At 39.1% G+C, this 25,765-nt stretch overlaps 1 protein-coding gene across 1 annotated transcript in view; it reads right to left on the reverse strand.

Annotated features, from left to right (window-relative positions):
• The window catches only part of FRMPD4 (FERM and PDZ domain containing 4), a 110,386-nt gene that overhangs the window by 28,412 nt on the left and 56,209 nt on the right, over window positions 1-25,765 (reverse strand). The window contains exon 4 of the mRNA XM_030452815.1: window positions 1,190-1,235. Coding sequence (XP_030308675.1) covers window positions 1,190-1,235 — 46 coding nt within the window. The remainder of the gene's footprint in view (window positions 1-1,189; window positions 1,236-25,765) is intronic.

Consider the following 25,765-nt stretch of genomic DNA (forward strand, 5'->3'; position numbering starts at 1 on the left):
TCTAAAGAAGGCTACGGGACCAGAACAATGACATAGCCACTTGTAAGCTAGCTGAAAAGGCTAAGGAGTAGTGCACAGACACTCAGTACTGACCAAGTAGCATTTGCAAGAGGTGCATTTTGGCACCTTAATCAGATAAACTGCTTTTCACATCTTTGTTTTAAATCCTTCTCATCTCATCTTCTCTCATCTTGAGTGAAAAGGATACAATTATCCCTTGGTAATCAAAACTGTTGTGCAACAGGCTAGCCAACAAGGAGCTGAATGGACCTGCTGAATCTGAAATCACTCCTGATCCATGCTTCTGCAGCCTGCAGGGTTTGTACAGCTCTGAGTGGATGTATGGGAAGAGAGATGTGCTTTGGCCTCTGGCTTGGCTCCTCTCCTCTTTCATGGGAGATGGGTTTGAACTGACAGGTCATGAACCCACTCTTACACAACATGAGAGGAGTGCAAAGGCAAGTTGTACCAGCCAGCTACAAGGTGAGATGCAGTTTCTCATCATATGAAGTTTCTAAATATTTAGAACATTAGGAAGAAATTATTTTGAGGGTGGTGAGACACTGGTTGCCCGGAGAAGTTGTGGATGCTCCCTCTATTCAAGGTCAGGCTGGGTGGGGCTTTGTGAAAGGTGGTCTAGTGAAAGGTTTCTCTGCCCATGCAGGGGGAGTTGGAACTAGATGATCTCCAAAGTCCTTTCCATCACACACCATTCTATGATTCCATGATTCTATGACTCTCTCAGTGTCTTTAAGCCAGCCTCATGACATTGCCTTTCTGCCTGTTCTCTTCCCCTCACCTTCACATGCTGGAGATGCACATAGAGCCCTCCCTTGCACAAGGCACAGCTGGTTTGATAATGGCAGCATAACTCTGTGGGACTCAGGCAGAATTGAGAAAAAACCAGGAACTGCAACAGACCAGAGACTGAAACAGAAGTCAGTATCCTGCTCTACTTAGCTTCTGGGTGTGAGTTTAAATATACTGCTATAAGTCAACTTGCTGATGCAGTCTCTGAGTGCATGATGCAGTATTGCAGTCTTGAACATCACCTTTAAGAGACACAGCCCTTATCTTTTTTATTTCTTTTCATTGCACAGATATGGTAGAGGCACAGACAAAATTTAGGCAGAAAAAAAAGCTGCAGTGTTGCTAGGAAACTAATTCAGAAAACACTGAGAATACTTACAGGGTAAGGTTGAACAACAGTAAGGAGGATTGATTCTTTGCAGCTTCTATGAAGAGAAAAGAAAAGTAAAATCAAGAAAAGTTTCATACTTTTATTCACTAGAGATAAAAAAAATTGTCTTTTAATGGAGAAAACGTTAGTAATCTGGCAAAATGTCTATTGCATAGCAGAGAATTACAGAGATTACTACTATGCCAAAATAACAATAGATATTTAAAAATATTTTTTTTCTGATATAAGAAACCAAATTGACTTACCTTTACAGTTTATACTACTTAATATTTGCTTCGTCAGAGACCTGCATGCTGCAATAATGGTTTGCTCCAGCAAGAATGGGGTAACATTTGATTAATCCTAACAGTTCAAGATCTGCAGACTATGACTTTCTTTCAGCTGCTTTAAAAAGGCAAGTCACTTTTTATGCCATATAGCTCTTGTACACTTAATGCCAAATTTTTCTAGAGACAGCATGTTTTCAAAATAAAATTGAAGACCTAATTTAGCCCCCATTTCTTCTCTAGATCACATTTTTAAATGGGTGGAAAAAGATGAATATTTGGTGAATATACTTGTTAGATTTCTTTTTATTTTCAGAAGATAGTGGTAAAGAAAGGTTTTTCTTTAAAATTAAACACCCTTGCTTTAGGATGAAAGTAGTGTAAACAGCAAACATATAAGCTGCCCTAAAAAACCCCAACTGATTTACAGGATAAAAATAAAATATTATTAGATAAGTAAGTGGTCTAGAAAAATCACAAATGTATATTTTGACCATTAACAGGTAGCTGGGCAGCGGTGAATATCTGGAGAAAAATAAGGGTAAAGTGGAAGAAGAAGGAAGAGAAGCCAGTCAGAGTCAAGCCCTCTTGTATTACATTGCTGATCAAATGGCTGCTGAGGGCAGAATAGGTCAGTTGCCATTCTGTTCAGATTGAGCTGATTTTCTGCTGGTTTTAGTGCTTTCAAAAACAACTAATTGTTAATTAATGTGATTTATTACCTGGCTAACTGAAGTGCAAGTGATTCAGCATTCCTGATCTGTTTAGCAGAACTAGGTGGAATAAATCATACTGTATTGATCTTACATGGCGTCACACTATAGGCACCTATATATGCATACATCACACCACTGATACACAATTTAAAAACCAAAAAACAAAGAAAATAGAGGAGACACTGAAGGCACGGTCAGAAAACTGGTCAGGAAAGTCAGGCTGTACTTGCTGAAGCCAACACATCTCTGAAGGACAACTGGGATAGTAAAATTCTACTTCTGTCAAAGCCACCAGTCTTTGGGCAAGGTCTGACCAAATATACCCTAAAAAAATTTTTTTAAGCTTTAATTTTCACTCCTCTTAGTACATATTTGTACCATTACACTAAAAGTATATAGGCAGACTTTTAAAAAAGAGGGATTATCTGCATCTGAAACAACAGAAATCAAATTTAGGTTAGAAAGTTAAAAAAAAAATAAAATTAGGAGCTATGTGTGATGAAAATTAAATATGCTGTCACAAAACAGCATAATTTTATCCACTTTATATAAAAATATAACTAATTTGAGGAATTTCCCACAATTTTTCATTTCAGTAAATCATGTTCAAAAGTTAAACTCCAGAAATTATTTATTCAATCATGAAACAGATTTTATTTATAGTTCAATTTAAGGTCTGTAGGCTACAGTTTTGGAAATCTCCACAAGTATACCTTGTTTTCTACATTTATAACTTATAGATAAAGAAGAAAAAAAAAAAAAGAAAAAGGGAACCTACATTCTGGTTTGGCTAACAGTAGGATTCCCTGTACTTTTTTTTTTCTTTTTTACCTACCACATTTTTTGGAATCTGAAAATGCTTTATAAGACATTTGATTTATTTCAAGAATCTCCCAGTCACATCTCTGCTATCTGTAAAAATATGCTCTCTGGATAAACTGCAGCACTGGGATAACAATTCCATGCCTGATCAACCTCTTAACTTACCTTCAACCCACTAGTTTATGTTTTCATGCAAAATGAAATGATCAATATCCCTGCCTCCTGTGGTCCAGCTACCTTAGAGAGTTATCTTTGAAAAAGAATATCACCTTCTCCTGAAAGTGTTTTTAAGCTCTTCATTATTATTAAGCCTGTCCAGGTGCCAGTCTTGGCAAGATTCATCCTAGACTAACAAGTATTTTTTTTAAATCAGAAGGTCATACTTTTCATTTTGGGGCAGCATTTTAAGAATGTAACTAAAGCAAAATAAATACCTACATAGATAATTAAAAAAATAAAGTATTTTATTTTACAGATATTTTCTTACTTTTCATACACACTTAACCATGACTTAATTATGTCTCTTTTAAGCCTACATACTCTTTTAGTGTCACTCAAGACCAAACACCTGCAACTCCATGCTTGGACAACAGCTGCAGCCTTTCTGGGTGCTTTCCCACCTGACCAACTAACACCAACACCGTAATAAAATATCATCATACCACTTTAATTTCCTGACATTGGAATCAAAGAGTGAGAACAAAGCTAAAATCAGAAAACTACAGGGGGAATTTCAGTGATCCATTTCTCTTTCCTTCCCTGTGCCCCGTGTGGTGATTATATTTTTCGATTCTCCCTATTCCATACTTCAGGCTGTAACAAGGGAAGAATACAGAGGGTTTGCAAATCAAATTACCATGCATTATAAAGGTTAAAGTTGTATTACTGAGTACCATGCATCTCAGACTACACGAAGCAATAAGATTCAGCTACAGTGCCAGCCACTGACTTTATATGTGAACTTGCAGCTAGGAATCAGTCTCCTGCTTCCCTCTACCTGGAAGAGAGGAAAGAATGTGAGAGCAGATGAGGGATGTGGGGTACACCCAGTATCGAAGCCACATGGAATAAGTGGCTCTGTTCTTTGTATACATCCTAGAGCAAATATGGCATACGAATAAAGGGAACATTATATATATTATTTGTACTTGTAAGAGCTGAGAATGGAAATTATTGGTTATGCTAATGTAAAAGCTTTTAGCAATTTTGCATACTAGAGGAGCACTAGGCTTTTCTCCCAGTAAAGATGAACAAATTAGAAATTGATATGTAAGAAACAATATCAGCTATGGGGAATTGAATTTTAAAAAAAAACTTTCTCTTAACCATATTTTATCTCTGTTTCACTCACACTTTCATTCTGAAATTCTTGCTTTGAAATTCTTTGTTTCTTGATATTTCAGGATCCTCTGTTTCACTTTGGGTTTAACTATTGATGAGAAAGGTCTGAATTTCACAGCTATGGAGTGTGATGCCATTATTTGCAGTATGCTTCATACTGCATTTTTGAAGTAAGGAAATGGAAATCAATGGGTCAAAAACTAACTACAAAACGTAACAGGCTACCTCAAATGCCCTTTTCAAAGAAAAATGGAACTCATCTTCAAGTTCTAGCACCCAGGCTAGAGAAAAATCATTCAGCATTTGAATGTCTTTCATTATGTAGAAGATGAAGGCAGTAATAACAGACAAAGAGTTTACAAAGCCACTCTATTATAGTACATTTCAAATTACTCCAAAAGGATAATTTTGATTTGAGCTGTATATATGCAATTTTACATAAAACCTGTTCTACAGTAGTTATCTTCACCTAGGAAAGCTCCAAATTTCACTTCTGCAGATTTTTATTATAAACGACAGTTGCTGTGGAAAATAAGAGTTTTCCCCAGGTATCCTCCCAGATTTGTTTCCAGGAATCTTCTGGAGGGACCTCAGTGGGACAGAATAGACCCATCATATCCCAGTGTTGCCTCATCCTCTGCTGCTCTCAAAAAACCCCACACCGTGTGCCTCCAGGTCCTTCAATGATGCCAACCCACCGGAGTGTGCTCGGGGAACCTTGGCAAGCTACCAAAAATTCACCCATGAAACAAGACAGGGAGAGAGGCTTTACAAAGAATATGCCTTAACCTGAGGCTATTTTTGTCACAGGAGAAGCAGCACTGGGCAAACGTGAACACAAAAGCTAAAAGCCCGTGCAGCCAAGCTCCTCTGCACCAGAGAACTTTGTCAGCAAGGGCCATGGCATGTGGGGCTCTTGCCCCTCTGTTTCCAGAGATTATACTGCAGCACACAAACTACAGGCAATGTTTCCATGACTCAGTATCTACTGAGAAGTATAATAGATTAAACCAGGCTGGAAGCCATGCTGCTTGTGGGCAGATCTCTTCTGATTACATCTACCCACAGATGAATGGTGTTTTAGCAGCAGGTGAAGAATTTGACCTCTCCAAGCCAGGGCAGGGGATACTTTGCAGACAGTTTTTAGGGGAGTACAGAAAATTAGATTGTTCTCAAGAGCTTCCCAATATAACAACTGCACAAGAACTCTTTGAAATGTGTCAGTGGTATTTCATTCTCTGCCTGTTCATTTGGCTGCACTGACCTCCAGGAAGTAACTCTGAAGATTCAGCCAGTGATAGATGTTTCATACTCCACAGGCAAGGCAGGGTATGCTATGCTATGCCTTAACTCTATCCCAAAAGACAGCTGTGGGAGTGTGGCAGGCAAGAAGTATAGTGATGGGCTCATGAAATAAGGAATGCTACCGCAAAGAGGAGGTGTGGGGTCCCAGTCTGAGGAGGAAGGGTAACATTGTATGATATATAGATATAGAAGGTAGGACATGGGGCCAAGGTCTTGCTTTGGGCACAGACACATGATGACCAACCTAGTATTAGTGGGAGAATCAGGTTAGATGATGTTTTTTCCAGGGATGACAGGGCATAGGACACAAAGACCACGGCCTTCACTTCTTGTTTTTGGAGATAGGAAGGGCACATTGGAATCTCTGGTATCAGAAGGCAGAAGGATCACACTCATGTTTGGAGAACTGGTGGCTGCTTCTGCCACTGCCGTTAATGGTATTACCTGTTCTAAGACTCACTGTCACTCACTGTCACTATCAAAAGTGAAATACTTTTGACATCCAAACAACTTCAACTTGTGAGCTCCTGAACACTAGAGTTTAACTTGAATAACCCTGCTGCTTTTAAGTTCTTAAAATTTAACTCTGACATTAAATATGTGAGGACTTGCAGCAGTAGAAGCAATCTGCACAAAAATCTAGGAATTTTACAGGATCCTTTTTGAGTCTGAGCCCTAAAAACTGTGCAAGTAATGGATGCTTGAAATGACCACTGCCACATAAAGTATAAAAGATATAAGCATGGGATTATTACTGCACTGCAGGATCAAACAGCAGCAGAAACACAGCAGAGAGAAAAGATAGTCTCATATGAACATAAATAACTTCAATAATAGCATACAGAAAATTACTGTCAAAGCAAATTGTGTTTTATATAAATGTTCTTCTTTCTTTTAAAGGTCTGGCATGGTGTGAAAGTCAATCTTTAAAATTGTCACAGTCTGCAGCTGGCACTAATTGGAACCCTTGTTGGCAGCCTCCGTAAGGGGCCAAGAAGTGAGCGTGTCTGCAGGCTGAATTATGCTCGCTTCCTCCAACAGAAGTGGTCCCTTCAGATCAGGGCTGTGGCACACTAGAGGGCTTTCATGCAGGAGATGCCATTTCAGATTCCTCTGCAGTAAAGGCTTTGAGAATAAAAAAGCCTCCTGTTCTCTAAGGCTGTCCATCTGTCAAGCTTTCACATGTACCAAATTCACTCCGTTTTTCCCTTTGTAAGTACTGTGGCAAGGTGAGCACTAGGAAGCTGTACTTGAATTTCAGAAGACCTGTATTTACCTCTAGCAAAAATAATCCTCTTCATAAATACCCAAAGTTTTCCAGTTGCTTATATTTTCAATTTTAAGGCTTTGTAACTGAGTTACCAAAACATTAGTTGAACAATAAATACACGTGTGTGCTGTACAAGAGTGCCCTGGTAAGGCTACTTAAATATCAACAGCAGGGTTAACACTGCTGTCTAACTGCATTCTTCTTCCAGACCGTGTCTTACCAGCTCCTTCTTATTACCCTGTCCTTCAATTAATTCTGGAATGCAACACTTCATATCAGCAATATGCAGAAATATCAGTCCTTTACATGGACTGGACTGCCTTCTTTAAGCAATCATTTTCCCACTTACACAGATCCGTAACAGTGTCCCTCAGTCCCTGAGGGAACTTCGGGTTAAATCTCAGGAGCAGAGGGCATATTAGGTACCAACACTGGAGCTGTCTAGTCTAAGGGAATCAGTATTTTCTTGGGTTTGGCCAGTCTAAAAACTGAGTGCCAGGTGGGCATGCAAGTGTATCTGATGGGCTGAGACTTTCACCCAGACTGGCTGTTAGCATGGTGCTGCCACATGGCCACAGCATAAATTACTTCACGCTGCATGAAGATGCCACACTGCCAAGGAGAAAAAAATAGCACTTACTCTCTTACTTTCTCTATTAATTAATTGCTCAGCTGTCCTCTTCTAATTAGACTTTCTGCACATTGGTTTTAAAGGATCAAAGACAGATAAAGTGGGATAATATTGGTCTCTCAGGTCACTCACCCAGGCCAATGTTTTAGCGCTAGTTTTCCCGTCATTAACTACCAATGCCTCAGAAGCTCTGAGGCAAAGTTAATTCTCAAAGTCCAATGAACAAAGCACAATACAAACCAACCCCACAGTGTCTATTGATGAGGCGTCTTTAGGAATGGTGCTATGGAGCTACCAAGCAATAACATCAAAGTAAAATGTTTACAAAACAGGGTGGTCTCACCCTGGGAGGGCAGTTGGGAAGGGGAGTTCCATTTTCACAAAAATTTCTCATCTTTATTTGTCAGGCTACGTTGTTTCCATCAGACTGCAATGACTTTTAAATGGGATTTCTGTAGGCATTCTGAGAGAGCACTTTGAGACAGGGTTTCTAAGTGAGCTGAATGCAATTCTATTTCCCCATTCTGCAGCTGCCCATGAGCAGAACCCAGTCAGCACACAACAGCTGCCCACTCCATGAACTACTCGGGTACCTCAAAGCCATGCAATTAACTCGGGTTCACTTATCTTTTGCACTAATATACTACTGAGGACTTCCAGGAAACTTGGACTGTACTGAAGCACTGAGGTTACAGAACAAAATGCCCATGCTGCTAAATTCTAAGCATCCGACAAAATCCAATCCAATGCTGGTATCAAAGATCATGCTTTCAAACAGTGGAACAAACAGTTCTCTGGTTCAGCTACCAGAGACCTGGTGATGATTATGAAATCTATTCCAATTGCTGTAATTTCTTAACCTCAGCCTTCAAAAAATAAGGCCATCGTGACTTTTGTTTGAAAAATTGAATTTCAAAAATGCTACATGTAATTACAACATTATTCTAATTTCCTAAATTTTTTTTTTTGTATATCTAGATGTTCAAACTGTATTCAGAGTTCATTTGCCTGGGAGAGGGAAGGAAAGAACTACAATACCATGAGCGTTTTTCTATACATGTCCCACATGTTCCTCTGCATTATATGGATTAGATTAAGAGAGGCTTTCTTGTCCTCTACTGAATTTCCAGCAGTTGCTTAGATATCTTGATTCAATCATAGAGCCACTTGAATTTTTACTTTAATACTGGAAACAGACAAAGCAATGAAGTTTAAAGAACTGAAGAAAATTATGATGTAACTTTCCAAATACTGAAAATTAGTATTAATCCATTCATTTTTGTCAGTGCAAAAGAGAGATTAACAACACAATTCAGCAAGTTAAAAGGATGTTTCACAGAACAAATATAACTCTAATATTCACGTAAAGAATCCTTGTTCAGTTCTGATTTTTTTTCTTTATTTTCTTTCAAAAAAACACAAGGTAAACTTTCACTTAGGGAAAAAACCTCCCTCTTATAATGGTTTATTTTAATGTCTGCTTTTGCTGACACAACCTTAGAAAGTAACAATCATCTCTTTACTTAATTTTTTCTCTAGCCTTGCTGCAGCAGACCTCTCATTTCCCATGGAAAGTGAAGGCTCCAATCTAATAAAAAAATGTACTTCTCATTTTAAGTGGCAGAGCAGAATGCTTTAGATGAAAACAGAAAAAAGAATGAAAGAGAAATAACAATTCTTTGAATAGTCACACAGTTCAGCAAAAATCAGCAGCAAAAGATCAACAGCTGTGGTGGTGGTTTAACAACACAAATCAGGCTTTCTTTACTGAACTGATATATCTGTGGCCATGTTCACTGCAGCTCTGGAGCAGTGTTTAAGCAGTTCCAATCAGTACCAGCACACTCAGAAACTTCAATAAAATAGATTTTATACAGGATCAGGCATTCCCTTTCCTTCATCACATGCCATAAAGTTAGCACATAAGTAAACAAAATCTTCATGAGATGTCTAATGGACAGTTTGAAAGAAATGTAACTCAGTTGGCCAGGTTAAAACTATACTAGTGACTGAACAATCAAGGTGAAACTCTGGTACCATAAATCACAAAACTAAAGTGGGGCTTGTGGTCACAATGACATGAAAGGATGTGAAGGTAAGTGAGCTTTTTGGGATGGTCACAGCATCTTCTGGCTGTAGGCAAAGCGATGCTGCTGTCTTCCACACAACTCTTACTCTAGCCAAGATCTTATTTGTCCACCAAGTCTTGCCAAAAGTTAGGCAGTTGATATACTGATATTAAAACAATGCTCATATTGCTTCATTGGTGCTTCTACTCCCCCAAAAGTCTCCCTCTACTTTGATTTTTGGAGCAGATTTACTGTATAAGCTGCTGCAGCATTTTGCACAGTGAAGTTTGGTCAGTCCACATAGCATAGTGGTTAAGAGATCAATAGCAAAAGTAATTCAACAAAATTAATTATCTAATGACAAACACTTGGAATACATAACTATGGCAATGAGTTAAAATAAACACTGGTATAAACTTGTTGTTCCTTGCTGAGAAACAAGGAAATCACATATTCTAAATTCACATTTCAAATTGAAAATTAGAAAGTAATATAAAAGATAGCTGAAGATGCCAGAAAAAGTAGAGGGCCAATGCCTGTACCAGTAAGATTGCAAGAGATCTATGCAATCTAAATATTAAAAAAGGGAGGTAAAAATCACTAAAATGAGAAAATCTTGGATATTATGTGACAGATTAAGCAAAGTCCTTTATGATCAGAGCTTCATTTTCATTTGTACTCAAGTACTAGAAAACATTACAGCTGCTATTCCCAGTCTGTTTGGCACATTTGGCATCATTTTCACTTACAGGTTAGGCCATTGTGTATGTAGCAATGAAAGGTCAGGTGCTCACATACATCCTTCATTCCTGCAGCTATGAATTTTTTTCTTTTCCTTATTGCTTCTCAAAAAGCAGAACATTAGATAAATTTTGCTGAGTAAATGTTAAATGCTTTAGGATCATATTGGTTTAGAAAGTTATCTGATTTTCTATTAATAATGTGTTACATTGACACAGGGCTACTTTGTGTTCGATGTCCATTACAGACTCCTCTACTCTTAGCTCTAAGTAATCCAACCAAACGAAAAAAAGAAATGAAGAGGATGATTCATTCAGAAATAAGATAGCACTCTTGAATCCTGAAGAATATTGTACTTTTAAGTACTATATTATATACCATTCTCAGTTCAATAGTATTTGTTTTATTATCTTTCCTTAAGAAAAACATTTATTTAGAGTAAATGATATTTTTCTTTCAAAGACTTCAACAGTATCAGTTTTGCTTTTAAGTCTGATCTACTTTTTTGGAACCAGACTGTCTGATCCAACCTGAGAAGATCTCTATACTTTGATATGGAATACATTCCAATTATTATGATTTAAATAAATAAAATAAATAAAGATTGACAGAAATAGTTTTAAGAAATAAAATGTTCCAACAAAACAAGATTCATTCAGTTCCCCATTGAGATAAGTTTCAGTAGTCAGTGCCTTGATTAGATGATGGATACAGAGCTGCAGAGACTAATGCAGAATGATTTTTGCTTACTGAGTCTGGAATAGAAAATTGGTTGGTCAGATGCCAAAGACATACCCATGTGCCACTGAAGCACTGTAAGTGATGGCAAATGTGATCTTATAATGATTTGGATAGGCAGCCAAAAAAGCCACTCTTCTTAAGCTACAATGCACATGGCACAGTAATTCAGACAGTAGCAGCCCCGACATGTAAACTATTTGGCTGTATTTATATCCTCGCACTTTATTGAAATATATTTAAAATGTAGACTGATAAAAGGAGAAACTGAATCAGAATTGTGGCCAGCCAAGTAACCACTTAGTCCTCTGAAATTGCATTAGTTATTAAAGTCTCACCACAAATATATAACATATATTCAAAATGTTTAAAATTCAAAGGTTCATCCCTCCTCTCCTTTTCAAAGGATTTATTTCTCTATTGTGCTAAAATCAGTAAGATATGACTGAAAATCTATTCTACTTAAGGCTCTGTCCAATCTTTCAAAATCACATTGCTACTTTTCATTTAATACATCTAAATATTTATGCTGGCTAACTTAGTAATGTATTTATGCTGTCACACCCTTTAATTTTTTTACCCTTTACCCTTTACCAGCACTAAATAATTTATTTTACATTTTCCTTGCTTGGGACAAGGAAACACTAATAATAAAGTTTCACTGACAAGTTACACAGCAATTGTACATGATACATAAATGTGGCCCTTAAGATAAAACTTAAATTACATTTAATCAGAATTTCTTCCTTGATAAATGCAAAAATATTGAAAAATAGGGGGTGAAGGGGGGGAGGGAAAGAAATATTTGAAAAAGGAAGAAGAAAATTACCCAGCAGACACAAGCCAAGCATAAAATACTAAATGGCTGCATTCTTCTGTTCACACAGAAAACAGATATAATTGCAGAGCAATTTGGATGCACCAATTTGAGCTTTAGTCTAGGTTTGATGGGTACAACAACAGAAAAATACAATGCTACTCTCTTTGATACCATTGATTCCCCATTCCAGAAAATGCCCACACTGTCAGAGCCCAGTCAGTGCCTCCTGATCCAGACCAGGCAGATTAAAGTTCTCTCAGGGATATGATTGGCACACGTGCTGTGCTCAGGCCAGCCTCAGTCCCAGCCACCGATGCTGCAGCACTGCCACGCTCTGTGCTGCAGCACAAAAAACCCCAAAACAAAGGAAACAAACAAAAAAAAAACCCAAAAAAACCAACCCTAAAAATTAACCAGTTTTATCACTGTCCTCTTCTGCTCTGGTGAAGCTGTGGGTAACAGCCAGGACTGAAGAGAAGGACAGTAAAATGCTTCTCTGCTTTTTAGGAAAAGGATGAGGGGGAGGAGAGAAGTTGTTTGTGGAGGAAGCGAATACATAACTCACCATAAAGCTGCAGTCAGAAGGTGGTAGGAGGGAAGATGGATAGCAGCATAGGGAAAAAAGGAAGGCCTGACTTCATACAACTTGCTAACTATTTCATAGGTGTTTTCTAAATCATTTACCTAGTACACTTGTATTTTTTCAGCTAGATGCACACCCCCTGTGGCTTGCCAGGGTGCTTCTGTTTCCCTGGAGATGGCTGAGCCCCCTGCAGATGGCTGGTCCTCCTGGCCCTGCACAGTGGGGATGGAGGCCGAAGGTGCTGGGCAGGGAGCACATACCATGGCCTGGCACAGAATCCACCCCGGAGAGGTCACAGCCTCTGCTCCGTCACACCACTGTATGGAGCAATTATCTGACATAAAACCCTCGAGCAGGCAAAGCTGTGCCCTGCACAGGCGCTCTCTGAAGAGGAGCCATGGTGATGCTGGGGTGAAGGCAACACCCCCCGCTGAGGCCTTTGGCTGCAGCTCTGAATGGACCCGTCAGTAACCATCTCCTTGGGGTGGAAGGCAGCACTGTCAGCCCAGGCTGTGCTCACTGGGAGGGACCTTCAGCCAGAGGGTCCCTGGGATGGGGGCACAGAGATGCTGCCCCGTGAACTGCAAACAGGCTGAGGTGCTGGATTGCAGCTGCGAGGCTCGGTCCAGTCAGCACAGCCAAACACCCTTGGCACCCGTCCTCACAGCACCTCAGTGGGGACATTCACCTTGAGGTGTCTAATGGCATCAGGTACCACAGCTGAGAGCACTTCTCTAGACACTTCTTGTAAACAGAAGGGCAGCTGCAAATACTTTCTGCCATCTTTAGAATGGCTACAAGAGGACAAGAATGGCTACAAGAGCAAGACAAGAGGACACGGTCTTAAGCTGTGCCGGGGGAAGTTTAGGTTGGATATTAGAAAGAATTTCTTTACTGAAAGGGTGGTCAGGCACTGGAATGGGCTGCCCAGGGAAGTAGTGGATTCTCGTCCCTGGAGATATTTAAAAAGAGACTGGATGTGGCACTCAGTGCCATGGTCTGATAACTGCAACAGTAGTGGATCAAGGGTTGGACTTGATGATCTCTGAGGTCCCTTCCAACCCAGTCGATTCTATAATTCTATGATTCTATGATACAGGTGAGTAGCTTGGGCTGAAGGCCTAGCTTTCAAACAGCTGGAGTTCATAGAGGGGAATTTTCAGTCGGGCATGGGAAGAGTTTCATCACAGAAAAACAACCTCACCCTGACCAATGCACGAACAGAACAGGAGGATGCTCTGTGGGCTGCACACTGGGTTGTAGGCACCTCAGCTCCAAAGAGTGGCTTAGGACACTCCAGGGCTGGCTTTTGTAGTCTCAGCCAACTCAAGTATGCTGCATAAAAAATGTCTTCCACATAAGCAAAGAGAACAACTTCAATGAGTCCAAAAAGTATGCGACATCAAGGTTTGCCTTCTACCAAATAACTTCAAGACAGAACAGTTGGGGTTTGCAGTTTTCGTCTCTTGGGGGAACATATTCTTCTCTTGAACAGCTTATACTTCTGCTTCATCATTAGTATGTTGAGGACCTTCATTTAAAGCTATTTAATGAAGTCACTAGGCACCACAGATATCTCTCACTTCAGCTACAAAAGTGAGATAAGCATAAAAAAATTCTTCAGAAGTCTTATCTTCTTCATTTGTACACACTGACAATGATCTATCTGTGCAAGAATAAATTCCTTGTTCCAAGGACGTGTAATTAAAATTCAGTTCTCAAAGGAACCATAACAGAGAATTTAGTATGCAAAGGATACGGGTTCTTTAAAAGCTGTATGTCAAACTGCAAGATTAAAAATAGACTTGTCAAAATTGAATCTGACAGAAATCACAGTAACATCTCCTATGTTCCAATGGACGTAATATTCTTCATTGTGTAGTCACATAGTAATTTTTCTGGACAACCTGGAGAGTTCTCGGGAGTCTAATTAGACCGTGAATGTGATTTTAAAAAAGCAAATTAAACCATTATTTTAAGACTACACTTATTGCTCATGCAAAGTGCTAAAATTATGAGTATTGGCTGGCAGTTTCTTTGCATCTACAGGTTAGCAGGCTTTTGCATATGTGTGAGAATAGTTACAGTTCATGAATAATTTTTGGCCTTTAGGTTGAATCTGTCAGTGAAAAGTGAAGGACAGCAAAAACAAAATCTAAACAGACAGGTCACAGTACACTGAAAACACATTTTTAGCACCTGTAACCCTACCTAGATAACAAATTGGTTAGGTGTCTTTTGATGACTCTTCATGTCATGAGTGTCAAGAGATGAATAAAAACATAAAGAGTTCAAAATTATTAATCTGTGATTCTACAGAAAAATGATCCAACTATTAAATGCCTTTTGAACCCTGAAAATCCTGTGTTAAATATAATTTTCAAAATATTTTTCATCATCTAACTCTGTCCTATCCTGACTTTTTGCATTCCATGCTAAGAGGTAATCTTGAGGCATGAGATCTTAGCCCACAAAGGATCAACATCCACAAAATCATGTAAGGAAAAGCAGCAGGGGAGAGAAGTAATCTTACAGAATCAGATTCTCAAAGATAATCATTAAAAAGAAAAGTGGAGGAGGGAGATCAGAAAGCTTTGATAGGATTTATTTTGTTTGCTTTCCTCCCTTTACCCTCTCCCTAGCCACAGTTTCCCAAGAAACATTCAAAGTTCATAACTTCCCTGTGGTTCTTCTGAAGATCGAGTCCCCAGGTGGGAAGTTTCAGGAAGGTCATAAATGAAGGGGATCTTTGCCCCTGAAAATCCATAAGGTCAGCTTTTGAACCACGTGCTATTAGCATTTTTAAAGTCAATGAGAAGCAATACACTCTGCTAACTGTTTGCTTCATCCTGTGAGACCAAATGTCTAACTTTTGCAGTGCTGTTCTGCATGCTGCTGTTGCCAATATCATTAACCTAATTTAAATTGATGTACTTCAGTGTTTTGCAAAATAATGTGGTGACATCGTACTTCAATTGCAGTGCTGCTGCTGCTGCCTTGCTGTAAGTTGGGGCAGTGTTCCTGTCCTACCAGATGCCTGAAGAGCAACTGCCTCTGGGAAAAAAATCCCAGGCATCCCAAAGACAACTCATGTTTTGGTAAATTGACTCCATACTCATTTGTCACACAAAGCCAGCCACTGGAGATGCTTATGGATCCCTACAGCTACATAATACTGACTTTAGACCTCCCATTCCTTTTGTCCCCCTCTCTGGAAGATGAAAGAAGTGGCAGGCTCCCCTGCCTCCCCCCTAAACTCACCATGAGGACTAAGGGCAGAAAACACAACTCTTCTCCAACATGCCACCTTTCTTTCCTCTGCCCTGGGCTGGGAAATATGGTAGGTCCTTTAGATGCCACCTGCCTCCAGTTTACCTACTAAGAAGTAATTTGGAAAATTATGCTGCTCTGTGAACAAGGGAGTCCTTCCCCTTTGCAGAATAAGGGTGAGAACCACACACGCTGTCATTTGTATACACTACAGAGGAGTAGGTGAAAGAAAACAGAACACAATGGTCTATGATTTCCACTTGAAAAATCCATATTACATGTATTCATTAAGGGGTTCTATGATTGCATGTACAGTCAATGAAGTGATAACGTTGTAGTCTATGGTACACTGGACAGAAGTAAGGAAAAAAAGAACCTATAGGTTTCTGCTATGCTGGTTTTTAAAGTTAAAAAAAAAAAAAAAAAAAAGAAAAAAATAAGACCAGAAGTTACTGAGAGTATTCAGTTAGAAAAATGAAAGAGAGGAAAAAAAATGCTTATCTTTTTTTTCTAATTAAAAGGGTGGCAAAAATAAATGTTCCCCAAGAGAGCATGTTCTGTAAACAAGTCATTGTGTGGTCCCTCTGGCCTTTCTCTGAAACAACTGGAGCTGGTCCTATCAGATACAAAATGCTGCAATAAATGGACTTCGGATCTGATTTGGTCTGGTGGTTCCTAAATTACTGTATTCCCCTTCCAAGTGATTAATTCATTTCATAAAAGCTTATAATAATGCTCACATGAGTGGTTACCCAGTACACACAGTACTGACATTTCTGGTTGACATTTGCTTCTCATCAAAGTTCTTCTGAAATTCAGCAATCACCACTGAAATATCTGTTACATGGAAAGTAACTGAAAAACCTGAATCTAATCAACTTTCTCTGCACAAAATGTTTAGCTTAGGAAGGGAGATGATTTCACTCAAAAACACAGTATAATATATGTTGTAAAAAAGGGTGTTATAACTTCCCATTTTGCTATAGTAACTTAAGTTCTATTTTAATAGATCAGAAGACGAAACAGGGAAACATTTCTGATTCATCCTGCTTTGTTTTTCCAGCTCTAGGACTGTACTGAGGACTAGAAAATTAAAACAAATGACTTAGGGAAAATAAAACCAAAACCATTAAAAATAATGAAATTTGATTAAAAAAACTTTTCCATTATTATTATTACTGGAAAGAAGATAGTGATGTTGCACATAAAAGCAGCTCTTACAATACATCAGGTATTCGGTTAACTTATATGTACCACTTGTGAGGAAGGGGATCAAGACAGAAGTAGCAGAGATGTGTCAAAGACAACTCTGCTGGGCATGGCTTCCCTTTACTCCCCCCCATGAAACCTCATTTCATAGTAAAACAGCCTCAGGAAAAAAGAAGATGAACTGATTTTATATCAGAAACTTTATCTCAGTGAGATAAAACTCATGCATTAAATAATGGTGTATCAAAGTTCACCATGACTTAAAAGCCATGATGTGATGCCAGCTATGCAAAACCATGTATGTTCTAATTTTGATTTTTCAGAGCTCATTACTTTCTGTGATTTCTGCAGTCAACTGGACTGGGCTCTTGCACTTAAAGAGGACTGGGATTTTCACCCATTGGCAGGAATACCATGGCTCATAACAAATTTACCTAATGTTTTAATTCCGACTCATGAGAAATACAAGGAAAGGACTTTTAGCTGCCTGCAATTGTTCAGTAGCTACATAAAACCTATCCAGTTTTGGGGTTTTTTTCTCTTGCAGTTGCAAAGCAAAGATGAAGGATGTTATTGCAAGTTACAGGCCCCTTCTTAGCTCCTCACTGCCTCTGCACTCTGCCTGAGATGCTGATGTGAAATCAGTGCAAACAGAGGGTGATGCAGTGAAGACATAGTAGTCAAGCCAGCACATACCCTATCCTACTGAGGCACAGAACAAACACAAAACGTTTTTAAAGCTCTATAAGGCTTCATTTATTTACAACTATCTCATATTATCATTTGTACAGAGTAATAAAACTTAACACTTAAATTACCACTTCAGTCCTCCAGTGTCTCGTGCCTTTATGGTTTTGTTTTGCAATATATGCCATTACCCTAAAAATGCCTTCTGCCTACTTGAAATAACTAATTTTCACCCTGTGGTTTCTGAAACTCTTGGCAGTTCTAGAGAAGGGAGAGTGATGGGAAGGTGAAGGGAGTAATTAGGGAGAGTGTTGGGAAGGTACCTACAGTGGCTAGCATGGATACCCACCAGTAATGACCTATCACAAAACCACTCCTTGACTTACCCTGGATCAAATAGAGAAATGTTTTCTTAAAATGTGCCCTTGACAGCACTATCTTAAACAAACTGTCAGGCTATAAGTAGAGCCAATACAAGTAATCCATGGAGTAATACATAAACAGCCTGATCCAAATCCCCCTGAAATCCATCAAAAGATTTCCACCACATTTAGCAGGCTTTGGATCAGACCTCTTTTGCTGGAGGATGAACACTACTCCAGAGTTTCCAAGAAAACTAAGCACAAGTGTCAAAGCAACACCTTTTTTGTTACTTTTCTCAGGTCTTTGTCAAATGCTTCCCTTAACAAAACCTTGAAGAAGCACATGTTTCTTCCCAGAAAGCAAAAGAGCAATATTTCTAGAAAGCATAAATTATAGCATTTATAGTTATAGACACATCATTTATAGGTTGAATATACAGAATATTTGTTATATCTAGAGCTGTCTCTAAACAAAAATCAAAATGGGCACTATTCTCTGTGCTTGCAAAAACAAATCCATCATCTGTCTCAGGTAAATAAAAATAATTACTCTATGAAGCTATAGCAGTGCTTTATTTGCATTTGACTATTTCACGGGCAGGAGTTTTGATAGATCTGGCACTGGCAGTGTAGAGAGAAACAGCAAAATCACTACCACTGCATCATGTTTAATTATTGTAAAATGCTGTATTTTGTTACTCTATTTAAAATTATAACAATATTGTTAAACAGCTATCATAACAAATGTGTTTTTGACCAAAGAGTCACTGATGTTTGTCTTTATAAATTAAGCTAGGTATAAAAATCCATGTCTCTAATAATACTATCTTCTTTGAAATAATAGAACAGTGCATTGGTGCTGCACTATGAGCAACAACTGGTATCCTAATGGGAAATTCATATTATTCTTCTTCACGCATCAGATATCTAAATGAATGGCCTTGAGAAGAGCTTGTTTTTCCTTTCATTATTAATGCCATATATGCAAAAGCACTATAATTATTCTGAAGCATCAGCTGAAGGAAAAACTCTCATGGAGATATTGGTAATCTGTCATGAAGAGAGTACATTGAAGACAGCAGGAAATTAAAAATCCCAATATTTTTTGTTTGAGACAATTTAACTGTTCAGAAGCATCTACCAAACACTTACAGAAGCACACTTTGGAATAGTTTTTTGAAGTTTCCTATTTACTCAATAGACAATTTCTACGAAATACATGAAGTGTAATATATCAATGCATTTTTAAAATGTGCAGTAAAGTAGCTATTCAAAGTACCCACTCTATGCTGCCCTTTGGTAAAATGTCATCTCTCTCTAATCAAGACATTAGAAGTAATTAATCCCTACTGTAAGTAAACTATTGGGAAAATGAACACTAAGTCTTAGTCAGTAAATCCTGTCAGATTAAGACATTCATGCCATACTTCTCAACAACCAAATTACTATTTTTCCTACTGTTTCTGACACTAAGGGCTATAATCACCAAAACAAGCATTGAGTGCAGACAAAAAATAATAGTCAAAGCTGAAGGAAACACTGTAAACTGTGCATGCTAAGCAGAGCCTATCAGAAAAGTAACTGCTTATCATGCTGTGGTTCATTTCCACTCAAAAACTGGCTCCAGTGAAACAACACACACCTTGGAAAAAAAGGAAAAGAAAAAAAAATCAAGTCATGCCCTGCATAGCATTGATACTTGGTGAGGCAGAAATGCAGGAGAACACATGCAGTTATGGGCAAGCCTCTGAAAGATACTCTGCATGGTAAGTGAAGGAAGACAGAAAATGTCAGAGGTGACAGTGAGCAAGAACCCAAGAAAGTTGCTGCTGTAAGATAGGGCTATTTGCTTTGCTACCTTGCTGGAAAGATCACACCTTCCCAGTAAGTGCTGATAATCTCACAGGTGCCAAGCATGGCTTTTTGAACCTCTCATAGTCAGAATTCAACTATGAAGATGAAATCATTGTTACTCCTATGCATTCAAAGGTCTAAAAACATAAAACTTATATCTGACTTCCCACACAACTGAAGCTCCCCTGTTAATCATAGTTGACAGATGCTTTGTGAAGGCTTTATCTTCTTGAGCTATAGCACATCTTTCCAAACAGATACAAGATTCTCATTTAAAGACTTGAAATGATGGAGAATGACCACAGTACCCACTCTTCCATCTCTCTCGATGTTACTAGCTGCAGTTTCTTGGGGTTGGACTATCCTTTTCCACCAAGCTGAGATGTGTGTGCTATCCAAGTTCTTCCTTGTTCAGATGGTCACATGCAGATAAAGCTGTCTTGATAGTGTAGCAATAATGTAGCTAGGCTGAACTTCTTCCATCTTGCATAAAAGGGACAACTTCTGGCTCATTTTTTCTGCTTTTCCCAGACTTTTTTCACTTACCAGAACGCTTCACTTCCAGGAACGGACAGTACTGAAGACCTTCTGCGGTTATATATAAAGTTTATATTGCCTCCTTACTCCCACTTGATATTCTTTTCCTTTTAATATCCATTTTATATTCATTCTTTTAGCTACAATGTACTGCTCTGAAAGGTCAGATTCAATGAATTATTTAATGCAATGGCAAGCTAAGGTACAAAATAATGTCTCTTAACAGCCTCTGGTATTTTCACCCGAGGCTGAACTTCAGTTCTCTGAGCCAAGGGGATCAAGACAGCTCACAGCAACAGCTTTAATTCACTTGCTCTAAGCAACAGGCACATCCACCCTGTGCTTCACCTTGGCCAGGTTTCTTCTGAATTGAACCTTTTACTACCAGAGGCCATATTCAACACAGTGCACCGGGAAATAGCACCCACCCTGCAACACCAGTGCACGACTTTCAAAGCTCCTTTCCCTAAATTTCTGAGCTTTTAGAATTTGGCCAGCTATTGCCACATGACAGTGGTGCCATCAGCTAGAGGAAGGAAGACCCAGTGTAAGGTTATGGCAATGTCACACAGCACAATCTCCTACAAGACAGCAGGAACCACAGGATTTCTGCGAGGCTGCTTTACCAAATGCTATGAATCATTCACAGCTTGCAAGGAAGTCAGCCCACAAAGGCTGGACTATGAAGGACTGCCATCCCCCACCCAAACTGCACAACAGATAGCAGGACTGCCTTTGAGAGGCAAGCACCACATTTATCAACCTTCATACCCTATGTGGAAACTTCTCACCAAAATCTCCTCAGTCATAGCCATCACTCTCAGCACAGGGCTGGAAAGCATGGGCTTGCAGGTGCTGGGCTCCACCACTGCTTTGGCCCAATACATGTTTCTGCCTGCTTGGGAGCTCGGCACTGCTCCCAAGTGCACAGTATCTGAGCTGGAGAGATGAGAGGTCTGTCAGAGGACCCTACCACAGTCCCTTTCAGCCATGCCTGGGCTTCAAAACCCACCAACAGAAGTCTTTTGATGGACACAGCCTCCCAAATTCTTCCCTGACAAACTCCTGGAAGTACAAGAATGTCTGCTTTAATGTCACTCCAGTCTTCAAGAAGGGCAAGAAAGAAGATCCATGTAACTACAGACCAGTCAGCCTCATGTTCATCCCTGCAAAGGTGATGGAGAAGCTTATTCTAAAGGCCACATCTTACCACTTGAAAGAAAAGAATGTTATCAGGAGTAGCCAACATGAATTTATTAAGGAGAAATCTTGCTTGAATAACTTGATATCCTTCTACTAAGGCATGAACAAATGGGTAGATGAAGGGAGAGCAGTGGATGTCATATACCTTGACTTGAGTAAAGCTTTTGACGTGGTGTCCCATAACATCCTCATAACAAAACTCAAGAAATGTGGAACATACGATCGGACTGTGAGGTGGACTGATAAGTGGCTCAGCAATAGAGTTTAGCAGGTTGTGATCAGCAGCACAGAGCCTGCTGTGGCCAGTGGTGTTCCCCAGGGATCAGTACAGGGTCCAGTTTTGTTCAATATCTTCATCAAAGACCTGGATGAGGGGATGGAGTGTACCCTCAGCAAGTTCACTGATGATAGGAAGCTGGGAGGGGTGGCTGATACACCAGAATGCTGAGCTGCTATCCAGTGAGATCTGGACAGGCTGGAGAGCTGGGCAAAAATCAGCCTCATGAAGTTCAATAAGGACAAGTGTATAGTCCTTCCCCTGGGAAGGAAGTGGACAAGACAAATAACCAAAATTGACAAAACAGAGTATTCCATCCCATACACATCATATTCAGTATAAATTTGAGGGACCACAAGGGTCAAACCTCTTCCTTCCCTTCCTTCTTCCCCTTCGCCTGTCCCTGTTTGCTTCAGCATCCTGGGAGGATTCCATCCATTCTTTTGCCTGTGCTCCTGATCCATGCCATCCTGAATCTGTGTGTTCCTGACTCCAGCTCCCAACTGCTGCTGACCCCAGGAGTCCAGCCTGGATTTTCCCAGGGCTGCCCTGCAGCCTCTGTGGTGGCATTAGAATTATCGGGGGAAACAGGGGAGGAACGTGGTCTCAATTTTCCTGTATATTTGTATCTATTTAGTAATTTTTCCTTTTTATCATTACTGTTCCATTAAAGCTGTGTAGTTTAGTTTCCAATCCAGAAGTCTCTCTCCCTTATTCTCTCTCCTTTCTTCATCAGAGAGTGGAGGGGGATTAATAAAGAGCATCTATTATTCAGTTTAATTGCCAAGCCAGAGTTAAACTGTGACATTCCCCTTTCCCAGTCAGCAGGAACTTCTACAGACTGCCATGACTTTTCAAATACGATGGACAGTGGCTTCACAACTTCATCTGCCAGTTCTTTCAGGAGCCGTGGGTGAATCCCATCAGGTCCCATGGACTTGTTCACCTTAGGTTCTTTAGGTCGTCTTGAACCTGCTCTTCATCTACAGTGGAAGGATCTTCCCTTCCCTTTCCCAGTCCCTCCCTTTGGTTTCTGTAACACGGAGGCTGTGACCAGAGTCCTTGCTGGTGAAGACAGAGTAGTCATTAACTATCTCAGCCATCTTGGGTGACCAGTTTTCCCATTTCCTTCTGGAGTGGGTCCACATTTTCCCTATCTTCCTCTTATCATTGACATACCTACAGAAATTTTTCCGTTGTCCTTACCCAGCCTTGCAAGATCCAATTCTCTCTGTGCTTTTGCTCTCCTAACCTGATCTCTTGCTTTTCTGACTACTTCTCTGTACATCTCCCATGTTCCACCTCAACATGAGGAGAAACTTCTTTAATATGAGGGTGATGGAGCACTGGAACAGGCTGTCCCGAGAGGTTGTGGAGTCATCTTCTCTGGAGTCTTTCAAAACCCACCAGGATGTATTCCCATGTGCCCTGCCCTAGGTTGTCCTGCTTTGTCAGAGAGGTTGGATTAGATGATCTCTAGAAGTCCCTCCCAACCCCTAAAATTCTGTGATTCTGTGCTGCAACCCAGTGAAGATTGCCAGAAGGACAGAAAAATGAGGGAAGGTTTTGTTAAAGGATAGTGGGGGTGGCTTTGTATCCTCAGAAGTATGTTTGCTCCATCTGGAACACTCTGTCATAAAATACTGAAGTGCTTAGTTTGTCAGCTTTGCCTTGGTACTTCACAATCACCTCCAGCTATGTCCCCCACAACTACCTGGTGGCTCCCAGGAGCTTCAGCTCTGCCTCTTGATGTCTGACTTACAAAAGCCTCACAACACACACAGCCTCTCCTATGGGTGATTTAATCCCCAAAGGGATTAAATTAACTGTATTAGGTAACTTTACAAAAAAATGTATGCAGCATGTATACATTTCTATAGGTAACCTGTATATGCTATGAACACTAATATTCTAAAAAAAAGGCCACAAACAAACCATAAAACTAGTCACATTCATAAAATGGTAAGAGTTTAAAAAAATCCCAATGTTTACATCATTCTCTATTTTAACATGAATTTTAACAGAAATGAGATGTGAGTTTCTAATACTGCAAAGAACCACAATGACATGTCAGGATTGGCACTTTTTATCTATCACTGTTAGGTAGAGATATAGGAAATATTTCAAATACATATTTTAAAACTGTTTTTCTTGTACAGATAGTTGTATATACCATACATGATGTCATGATAAGGTTTTAGTTTTAACGGAGCTGCAGAACTTCAGGTAATTCACTCATCCAAATCAATAATAGACCTCCATGTATCACATTGCTCTCTCTGTGAACATACATGCAACCCTATGCAAATGTATACATACAAATGCAGAAGACATACAATGTAAAAAAATATGCTGCATAATTATGTTGTTTGTCCTATAAACAGCTGTAAAACTTCCATTAAGAAACCCTATCCTCAATCTATATACCTCAGAGGATAAATGATACAATCTCCTCTTTCTCCAACAGCCAAAAAAAGGAGCTGCAAAACAGTGTGTTGAGGTTTTTTTCACTTCAATATGTCAGTATGTGGTATAGCTTTTCCCTTAAACCCATAGCACTTTGTATGAATTATTAATGAATTTGACAAGCCTGCTGGACACAGTAACATGACTGTAATTGGTGTAGAACACCAGGAAATTGTTTCATTATCTTTACCAATGCGCTTGTTCTAATATTTAATTAAAGGCTTTGAACACAAACAAAAATTCAGATAAAATGCAGAACAAAGGGGTATTTCTGATCACAAAAGTAAAATTTCCTTGTAAAACTGAGCAATAAGGAGAATGACTCAAGATAAAGAATCAAAAAGAAGTTGGACTGCAAACTCAGTTAATAAAGTTTTAATTTTTGCTGTCTTCCAAAACTGAGAGTTATTGCTATTATTCTTGATAAACTTTTAGGCAGATAATACTTTACTTTTAAGTCTCAGACACACTGTAATGACACATAGAAATAATGAGCAGAAAGACAATGTATGGAACAGTGATCTGGGTACAATGATTAAACCTTGTCATTCCTACAGTTTTTTTGAAATACAGATGACGTCAAGGATTTTAAACTGCTATAGCAACCTATTTTCCTTGCTAAAAGAGATGAGTTTTTTGTGTATTGCTTTCTGAGTAATAGACCTGCTGAAAAGCTGAAGTGATCATCATAAAATGGGAAAGTTCTGTGATAAAAGATGACAAGACCTTTGCCTTTCCTGGAGTCTTGTTTGATTCATAAGCTGAACAAATTTGGTTTTAACTAAACCTCCCATCAAGCTGAATTCCTTTATTTAACAGTATGGACTGTGGACTGCAGGGATTTTCCCTTGTGCAGTAAGTAAAATACATTAAGCTTTAATCTGCATGAGAAGGAATAAGAGCTAACAGAACAATTAGCATTTCAGCACATACTAGGCAAGAAATATGCCTTTGGGGCAGCAGAGGTTGATGGCAATCTGAGTTTATCTCTGCAGTCTCTGTTTTGGTATTTGCAGTCTTTATTTGGTTATTTCTTACTTCTTAGTTTCTGACAACCAATTTCTCAGTTTTTCAGATGAAGAGAAAGTAAGACTAAGACCAACATCCTTTGGAAGTCACTTACTGTGAGATACACAGAATTAGGTTTTTTCCCCATTACTGTTGCTGCTTCCAGGAGGTCTGTGAAGATTTGAGTGTTTCAAGTCAAGCAAAAAGTCAAACAGAAAATTGTCTTTGTGAAAAAGCCAAAAAAAAAAAAAAAAAAAAAAAAAAAAGTTGAAGTGGAAGCTCAATGCTTCTTTTACACAGTTTTTCCTGAGTTGCTTGCTATAAATTAAAAATTATCAATTTTCACATGAGAAATAAAGGAAAAGCTGACTAATAAATCCCACAGAAAT

The sequence above is a fragment of the Calypte anna genome, chromosome 1 (genome assembly GCF_003957555.1).
Source record: "Calypte anna isolate BGI_N300 chromosome 1, bCalAnn1_v1.p, whole genome shotgun sequence".
Taxonomy (NCBI): Eukaryota; Metazoa; Chordata; class Aves; order Apodiformes; family Trochilidae; genus Calypte; species Calypte anna.